Source organism: Lygodium microphyllum, chromosome 3, assembly GCF_053477565.2.
Source record: "Lygodium microphyllum isolate KBCC chromosome 3, Lygodium_microphyllum_v1.1.10, whole genome shotgun sequence".
NCBI classification, from domain to species: Eukaryota; Viridiplantae; Streptophyta; class Polypodiopsida; order Schizaeales; family Lygodiaceae; genus Lygodium; species Lygodium microphyllum.
The window spans coordinates 130,014,607-130,024,219 of record NC_141137.1 but is presented as its reverse complement, the minus strand read 5'-3'; the positions used below and the strand labels follow the sequence as shown (position 1 = coordinate 130,024,219).

Genomic DNA, 9,613 nt, shown 5'->3' with positions numbered 1-9,613 from the left:
CAACTAGCAGTAAGTGAATATGCAATTGGCACTAAGAACTATCAAGGAATCAATGTGTCAGATTTAGATACATCCCATAGGCTTAACCATCATGGATAGAGTGGGACTCATGTGGGTAACAGAAAAGATTGAACAATGTAATGAAAGCTCAATACATAACCAACCAAAAACATACATCACTAACAAAATCATGATAGAGATAGGTACTAGCATAAGAGGAATGTTAGATGCCATTAAGCATCAATTGCATACATAAAGCATGACAAGAGCATGTATATGTCACTAAGTCCCACAGCCTCATTGTAAGACACTCAAGCTCAACTACATAACTAAATGCTCAATGTAATATCCAAGTGTTAAGTACTAGCTCCCACTAGAAAAAAAGTCAAATGCTAGACGAGAAAACGAACCTCAAAACATCATTGGAAGGCATCCATACATCCAAGATCCAATTAGCATATATCCAGGAGTATCTGACCCAAGTAACTTGCAAAGCGCTTACTGGAGTATCAAGGAACCATACATAACATTGGATGATAACCAATGTCAAGATTCAAAACTCTAATCTTAGCTCAAAAGTAAGTTGGGAGCATAACCAAGCATGTAACATGAACCATAAGCATTGGTACATCACCTCAAATAATCGATAAGCACTCAGGAGGAATAGGCATATGCTTTCACTGTTAAAATAACATTCGACCCTACTTATTACAATAGTAAAAAAACATTTGTTAAACTAAGCAAAAGAGTTCTCAAATCAGCCCCATAGCATTTCAATACATTGACATAACATCCCTAGATGATACGGCATCAAGTAGACATTTGGGGAAGCATAAATGACCTCTAGACCATGAATGAAGTGCTGTCCTAAACTGTATGATAGAAAACTGCCACAAGCTGTGAATCAATGTCTTATCCCAAGAGCTCCAATTGATGCCCAATGTCACTGATAAAATAACATTCAACCCTACTTATTACAATAGTAAAAAAACATTTGTTAAACTAAGCAAAAGAGTTCTCAAATCAGTCACATAGAATTTCAATACATTGGCATAACATCCCTAGATGATTTGGCATCATTTGGGGAAGCATAAATGACCTCTAGACCATGAATGAAGTGCTGTCCTGAATTGTATGACAGGAAACTACCACAAACTGTGAATAAATGTCTTATCTCAAGAGCTCCAATTGATGCCCAATGTCGAATACAAGTACTAGGAGGTGTTTCCAATGATCACTAGGGATGCCAAGAGTGCCACGAGCTTGTTTGAGGCTAGAGGAGTAACTCGGATGAGCAGAGATGCAATTTGCCCAAACAGGTGCAATCATGTGGACTGCTACTAAAGGGGTTGTCTCGGGTGTTGGCCCTAGTATGCCTCATGGCAATGCCCAATGGCCTTTGGCAACGCCTTGGATCAAGCCTCAAGAAGGGGGAAGAAACCGAGAAGAAGATGGAGCTCGATGCATACCATGGGGTGAAGAATCCATGGCTACCAATGAAAAGAATCTTCGAATGCAAGCGGAAGCAATGTCGGGTTGAGCTCCTCAATACTCGTGTAATGGCTCTAATACCAACTGAAGGGAATGATCCCTGAAGTGGAAGCGCAAGAGAGGAAGCAAGCGCTATGGTGAGAGAGAGAGAGAGAGAGAGAGAGAGAGAGAGAGAGAGAGAGAGAGAGAGAGAGAGAGAGAGAGAGAGAGAGAGAGAGAGAGAGAGAGAGAGAGAACATGTGGAACCCCCAACAATCACAATGTGTGACCGGCCTTTATTCAAATGTCAGTGAAAGAATAAAGAATGAAGTGATAGTGATGGCTACCCACCACCACCTGTAGTATATAGGTGTGCGTGTATGCGAGTACTGTTAGTGTAACTAGTACATGAGAGGCTAGGCATATGCACCTTTTCCCCCAATAGACTCTAGCAAGGAATGGTTATGAATGTACTCTATTCTTCATAGAGAAGCAAGATAACATGGCTTTTGAGGCTTTATAAGATTTGGAGAAGAGAAAGATGTAGGAAATCCTCCATGGAAGGTTCAAGCAAGCTTGGAAGAAGAAAAAGAAAGCTCCATTCTAAAAAGTGACTGAAGTCTAACAAAGAACAAAATGTCTTGCATATAAGAACCTAGTGGAATGAATCTGAAGTGATAGTGCATCAAATAGTGCATGATTCTTAAACTCAAAAGGAAAACATGTTAATATTCTTAAACTATCTTTTGCGAAATTTTATAATGTATATGGTATCCAATATTGGGATTCTAGTAGGTTGCCTCCTCACATCATAAAGATGCTTTATTTTTTGCCCAACAACTCTTCTACTAATGGTTCTACCTTAAACTTCACAATGGTTATAGGATAGAAAGCCTAGAGCTTTAGAATGATGCTTGCCAAAACATCATGTCCCCAAAATAGACTTCAAACACATTTCTTAATATGGAGCTTAAGTGGATGTAAATTCTCATGTAATTGACTTCTAAGCTTCACATAAAGTTCTAAATTATTTGCTACTTTGATAGCTTCATTTGCATTTATCATCATATTGAAACACCTTTTTTCTTGAATTTATACTTGTAGTGTACAAAAAATATGACTTTTCATCCCAACAAATTCTATTCTTGATGAAAGTGATCAAGTGACGTTCTTGATGTGTTTTTGTGAGGATAAAAACAATTGTACCTTAGTTTAGAGTCCAAGGGAATGCTCCAAAAGCATGCTTATGTGAAGTTTTGTAGAACAATAACTATTTTAAAAAGATTGTACATGATTGATGAATAAATCTTGTTCGTAATTCTATGATTGGGAAGTCTATTTAGTACAAAATAAGTTAATGAAAATGTATAATCAAGTTGTATATATGCACATTTCTCATTCATTTGGATAAATAGAACTTTGATGGCTTCCACGATCAATGTCAATATCCTCCCATTCTCCTGTTCCTGTACAATAAGTTGTCTTGATCATTAAAAATTTACAAAAAACATGAGCTTTTGTGCTTCATGTAGGCATGCCCACACACAAACTATATGCACATGTGCACACCTCCTTTCCCAACCCCAACCTTGCCCCTCCTCCCTCCCCCCTCCACCCCCCTTCACCAACCCCCCCAATGCGCGCGCGTACGTACACACACACACACACACACACACAAAGGCATGCATGCACTAGACATAAGCATACATACATAGACATAGACTTTATCTGACTCTTCATTATGTATTTTTATAGACGATCTTACCTTTTTTTAGAGTCATTGCAATAATTGCACCATTCTCAACCTACAAGACAATAAGAATATTGTTAGAACTAAGGACCTTTGCAACAAACTAACTAAGGTTAAAGGAGGCAGTAAAAATGTCCCCATGAAAGATAAAAAAGTGGCACTTTAATAATTAATCTTTTACTAGTGTAGTGCTCATTAAATCATTCTATGCCAAGTTTCAACATGTAGGAACATTAGCTCGCATATGTCTATGTACAACTAAACAATATCTAGATTCTAGTTAGTCTACTATCATGCATATTGGACACTTTGGTTTCCAAACACCTATTCCTTGCAAATTCTTATCCTAAGATAGTCAACAAAGCAAGGTATAATGCTTCCAACCATATATTACACACATGTGTGCATAATTACAATCTCTGTAACATAGTTTTATGTGCCATATCCATGTATAAAGAGAGATCAAAGCAATGCTATAAGGAGGTTTAGTAGTAACCAAATCTCAAAAGATGGAAAAAGAAAACTTTCAAGTTTAATGAGAGTTTAACAAGGAGGTTTTAATCAAGCTTAGGCCAGTTTAATCATATTGTTGCAAAATGCCATTCATGATCCTAAACCTACAAAGTTTTAAGTTATATTTTTGTAATAAATCTCAAACATGTTTTTAGTGAATGTTTGATCAAAGGGGGATTGCTTGGGTATAGTAGAGGTGGCAAATAAAATACTTATTGAGAAGTGAAATGAGAGAGCTAGAAGTGGGTATAAGATTGAAAAAGTTCATTGGTAGAGTAACATAATGCATGTGGAGAGAGAGAGAGAGAGAGAGAGAGAGAGAGAGAGAAGTGAGTCAACACCTAAGGAAAAATACTTATTTTTGGGGGGTTTCACATTTAGAAGTTTTTTCGAAATTTGAAAATATGATGCCAATATGAATTGAACGAGTCCAGAATTGAATTTTTTATTTTAAAAAGATTTTATGTAATTAAAAAAAATAAAGAACCGTGAGGTAATGGTGTACTTGAGAGTTGGTAGTGTGACACTTCATACTAAATGAATGAGCGAAAGCTAAGCAAGATTCTGAGCATATTCCTTTTTTTTTTTTTTTGGTGGGTCACATGGGCGGCCCTAAGGTGTATTTCTTTTTCACAATTGGATCTCTTACCCTAGAGAAAACAATTGATTGCCAGAGAGAGAGAGGGTGTGTGTGTGTGTGTGCACCTTGTAGTCGGCGAGGGTAGCGGCGTCGTCGAGGACCTGGTGGGTGGCGAGGAGGATGAGGCGCTGGGAGGCGATGGGGTTGTCGCTCAGCGTCTGCAGCTTCGCCTTCACCTCCAGGATCGTCTCCCCCACATCGCAGTGCACAAAATACGTGCTCTTCTTCCTCTTCACGCGCAGATAGATTGTCTATGGAAAAACACACACACATCATCACCACATCATCCTCTCTGTGTGTGAGAGAGAGAGAGAGAGAGAGAGCGCTCTTACCATCTATGCGCTTGGCCCTTAAAGACCCTCAAGTCTCAAGGACCAACCCAACCGACGTAGGTTCCCCCAAGAGCTTGTATCGGAACGCAACACAAACAAAAGTCGATACCCCAAGTATAATAACTCCTCTACACCACTATGAGGAAATATCCCACTCCTCAATATGTTTTTGCCCAACATTAAGGTAATGGCTTCTCTCTTTATAGGACATAGCCTATACTCACTTAGCTTGCCATTAAATGGAGATATTCGAACCTCACCTCTTTTTTGATTCATTAAAGTACCCGTTTCCATGATTGCTCTGCTTTTTTGTTAATCATTATTATAGACCATTGATTTTTGCTGTGACAAGCCCTAATATGTGCTGTGTGTGAGCCTACACATCTGCATGCGTGGGACATTGTTCTAAGGATGTCAGCTAATTGATACTACTACTTACATTGGAACTTTTAAGAATAGCTCCACAATTTGTGGAGAGTACCTGCCGCACTCTGGGCCGGGACCACTCAAGAGGTATCCTTTTGTAAAAGAAGAATATTTTCCCCATTTGATGGAGCTAAAAGTGTACAAAATTTTACTTTTGGTACAATGTGTAGAAGTAAAAAGTGAAACTTTTATAAATAGCCTTGGCATCAAATTTATATGGTCATTTTCATAGAGCTACATACTAGCTTGCTACATTTAACAAATATTAAACATCCAATCATAAGGGAATAAAATCCTCTTTTGTTGCAAAGGTGCTCATGAAAACTAGAGCCGAAAATGAGTTGTCTCAGCACAAATTTGCTATTAGAAACTTGTAGATTCTTGTATCAAAGATATTACCTTCTTGAATCATATACTTCTAGTACACTAGTACATGATGTTGCTCTATTTATGGCATATACATGACAATGAAGTGAAGGAGCATGGGCAACTATACCATCAATACATGCACATCTATGCACACAGATTATTCATCACTAAAAGATAATTTTTTAAGATGATTCATATAGATAAAAGTGTATTATGCTTTATGAGAGTTCTTACTTACATTCTCATTAAGTGCGTAAAAAAATCTACAATTGAGGGTAGCTATATCAAGCAAATCTTAAGGCTAGGACAATCACTGTTCAAGAAACATTATATAATGTCCATTCGTGCCGATGGATAAATTCCATGTCAAGACCATTAATTTAAAATTAAGGTCACTTTAATGTAGGAAATGCCCTTTTTACATGAGGACTTTTTGTTGTACTTTTCCTTTCTTATGATTCAACCACCCTTTTTGCAAATTGATCTTTATCAATATACCCTTTGCATATCTATAGTTCATATTAATTTAGTATATGTTACAATAGATGATATCATATATGCATAAAAAGGGATTGTCATAGGATTTGCACATGTGTTGAAGAAATCGTATTCCTAATGTATAATCAATTAGTTGGACCTTTAAGAAATACCTTTTATAGTTCATTTCAATTCTAGGTTGGCAACATACAATACCATAGTTACATATGTTACAAGAGAATGTGCATTGCATTTGAATGCGCCCACTGAGTTTGAAATTGGGTAAGGTAACCACGAAAATGAAAAAAAGAACCAATGAGATACTTAAAGTGCTTTATAGTTGAATCCCATCAATTTAATGACAAAGAATGAAATGTGGACAAACATCCATGAGACACTTCAAATATGTAATATTCACTTGCACAAAGGAAAGAATTTTAATTACACGCAATTATCCACCACTACGCATTAGTTCAATCACATCAATACATTAATTTGGTTCCATCTATACATTAACTAGGCTATCATTAAGGCAATGAATGATTAGTCAAAGAATTTCAAGTTGATCATCTTAGAAGAAAAGTCGTGATATTGTCACCTTGGATTAATCTATTGCTTATGACACAATTAAGAAAAATTGAAATATCAGTATTGAGAGTTGTGCAATTTCAAGTCATGCTTTACGAACTAGGTTTTCATTTGTTAATATATCTAACCAAACATCCTAGGATCTTGATGGTTGTAGCCTAATTACCTCATTGAGATAAGCAGAGCTATGTCATCGCAATCCCTACATAAAGGCAGTGCAAGTTACACAACTAATAGTAGGTAGGAGAATTTGTATTAATCATATAAGCCCCGAACCTCCAGAGGGCTTCCTGAACCTACCCCCTTTTCCAAACCTCTCTTTTTCAATCAAAACCCATTCCCTTCCTCTCTTTCTCACGTGCAATATCTCATTTTCTCTTTCCCTTCCCTTTTTTCATTAAAGCCTTCCCCCCCGGGCCCCCCTCTCACCTCCCTTTTTTAAATTAAAACCCTTTTTCCTCTCTCTCACTTATAATCTCTCACTTTATTTTTCCCATCCCCTTTTTAATTAAATTCTTCCCCCCTTTCCTCTCTCTCTCATGTGTAGGACCTAGGTTTTCTCTCTCTCTCTCTCTCTCTCTCTCTCTCTCTCTCTCTCCTTTAATTAAATCAAACTTATTTTTAAATCAAAAGTTTCTCTCTCTCTCTCTCTCATAGTTAGATTAAACTTTTTAATTTAAACTTTTTTAATTAAACATTTTAAAAGCTTTTTTAAATTTAAATTTGTTTGAACATAGTTTTTCACACATTTTAAGGAGAGAGAGAGAGAGGAAGAAGAAGAAGAAGAATGATAAAAAGAAGAAGACGGAGAGAGAAAGGGGAGAAAGAGGAAAGAGAATAGTCTTTTTTAATTAAACATTTTTCTTCTCCCCCTCCCCCTCTCTCTCATGCGTAGGACCTAGGTTTTCTCTCTCTCTCTCTCTCTTTGTTAGATTAAACTTTTTAATGTAAATGTTTTGTTTAATAAAACAAGGAGAGAGAGAGAGAGAGAGAGAGAGAGTGTGTGTGTGTGTGTGTGTGTGTGTGTGTGTGCAAAAAAAAGAAGAGGAGAGGGAGGGAGGGAGAGAGGGGGAACAGAGAGAAAGAGAATTATAGAGAGAGGAAATATAAAATTTAAGAGAGAGAGAGAGAGGAAAGGAAAAAAAGAAAAGAGAGGAGAGGGGGGGAGAGAGACAGAGAGAATAAAATGAGAGAGAGAAAATAAGAAGAAGAAGAGAAAGAATCGAACACATTGAGATAATTATAGAGAGAGGAAAGATAAAATTTAAAAGAAAGAAAAAGAATTACAAAGAGAGGAAATATAAAATTTAAGAGAGAGAGAGAGAGAGAGAGAGAAAAGAAAAAAGGAAAAGAGAGGAGAGAGGGGGGAAAGAGATAGAGAGAAGAAAATGAGAGAGAAAATAAGAAGAATTATAGAGAGAGAATTTGAACATAGAGAGAAAATTATAGAGAAAAGAAAGATAAAATTTAAAAGAAAAAGAAAATAAAAAAGAGAAACTTTTTTAAATTAAAATAAGGAGAGAGAGAGAGAGAGAGAGAGAGAGAAATATACAAAGAGCAAAAAAGAAAGAAGAGAGGGAGGGAGAATAGAGAGAAAGAGAATTATAGAGAGAGAAAATATAAAATTTAAGAGAGAGAGAGAGAGAGAGGGAAAAAGAAAAAAAGAAAAGAGAGGAGAAAGAGGGGGACAGAGATAGAGAGAAGAAAATGAGAGAGAGAAAATAAGAAGAGAGAGACTTTGAACTCAGAGAGAATTATAGAGAGAGGAAATATAGAATTTAAAAGAAAGAGACAAGAAAGGAAAGGAGAGGGGAGGGGAGAGAGAGAGAGAGAAGAAGAAGAATAAGAATAAGAAAGAGAAAAAGAGGAAGAGAGATGAGAAAAAATGGAAAAGAGAAAATTCTTTTTAAAATTTAAATATTTTTAGAGAGAGAGAGAGAAAGAGAATATAAAATTTAAAAGAGAGAGAATGAGAGAAGAAAAAGATAAAGTTTAAAATGGAGAGAGAGAGAGAAGAAGAAAAGGAAAATTAGGAGAAAGAGGAGAAGAAGAAAAGGGGGCGCGGAGAGAGAGAGAGAGAGAAGAAAAGAGAGAATATAAACATAAAGAGAGAATTATATATAGGGAAAATAGAAAATTTACATACTTTAAGAGAGACTGGGGGGAAAGAAAGTGAAGAGAGAAGAAGAAGAAGAGAGAGAGAATATGTAGATAGAATTATAGAGAGAGAAAAGATAAAATTTAAAAAGAGAGAGAATTAAAAATAGAGGAGAAAGAGAGAAGGATAAGAGAGAGAGAGAGAGAAGAAAAGTGCAAAGAGAAGAAAGAGAGAGAGAGAGAGAGAGAGAAAAGAAAAATTTTAAAAAGAGAATGAAAAGAGACAAAGAGAAGAAGAAGAAAAGAAAAGGAAAAAAGAGGAGAGGGAGAGAGAAGGAAAAGAGAGGAGAGAGGGGGGAGAATAAAAGGAGAGAGAGAGAGAGAGAAGAAAAGCAAGGAGAGAGAGAGAGAGAGAGAGAGAGAGAAAACCAAGAGAAAAGAAAAAATAAACTAAAATAGAAGGCAAAGAAAGAGATAGAGAGAAAAAAATTTAGACATAGGGAATTTGGGGGAGAGAGAGAGAGAGGAAAAATATGAGAAATGGATTGTTGAGCGGTAACTTCACTTGCCGCTTCGAGGCAGCGAAGCTGCCGCGAAGTGGCCTAGCGTTTAGTGCGCACGAAGCGCGCGCAGAACGCTAGTATGGTATCAAGGAGCATAATGATCTACTAATTTATTTGAGCAGTCAACTTTCATTATGCTAGCTAATTACATGAATAATGTTTTTCAAAACTTACAAATAAACTTGAAAAAACTCACTAATATGGCATTTAACTTGTAGACTCTCAGGTATTTCTACATAGACATAATCATAAAGGGTAAATGCATTGTTAAGCAGTACAATATGGACGGTCAAGGATACTACCTTTTTCTGATAGAGAAAACCTGGAAATCAGTTTCTTATTTAGTATTATTTGGAAACTTTTTTCCATGTTTAAAATTATTTGGCTA

The 9,613-nt window shown here is 36.4% G+C and overlaps 1 protein-coding gene across 1 annotated transcript; it reads right to left on the bottom strand.

The window, feature by feature from the left end:
- Positions 1-2,716: 2,716 nt before the first annotated feature.
- Positions 2,717-4,867, bottom strand: LOC148038900 (polyubiquitin 9-like). The gene is made up of 4 exons (XM_087675486.1): positions 4,706-4,867; positions 4,439-4,624; positions 3,236-3,275; positions 2,717-2,936 (listed from the first exon to the last, which is right to left on the bottom strand). The coding sequence occupies exons 1-4, from the start codon at positions 4,706-4,708 to the stop codon at positions 2,866-2,868; spliced, it is 300 nt and encodes a 99-aa protein (XP_087531612.1). The 5' UTR covers positions 4,709-4,867; the 3' UTR covers positions 2,717-2,865.
- Between the last annotated feature and the right edge of the window lie 4,746 nt (positions 4,868-9,613).

What these genes read in the sequence shown, in the direction of transcription:
- LOC148038900 (XM_087675486.1), bottom strand. An exon ending in CTACCCTCGCCGACTACAAG is followed by an intron (nt 3,276 to 4,438) that starts GTGCACACACAC and finishes ATTGTCTTGTAG; the next exon opens with GTTGAGAATGGTGCAATTAT. An exon ending in TGCAATGACTCTAAAAAAAG is followed by an intron (nt 2,937 to 3,235) that starts GTAAGATCGTCT and finishes CTTATTGTACAG; the next exon opens with GAACAGGAGAATGGGAGGAT.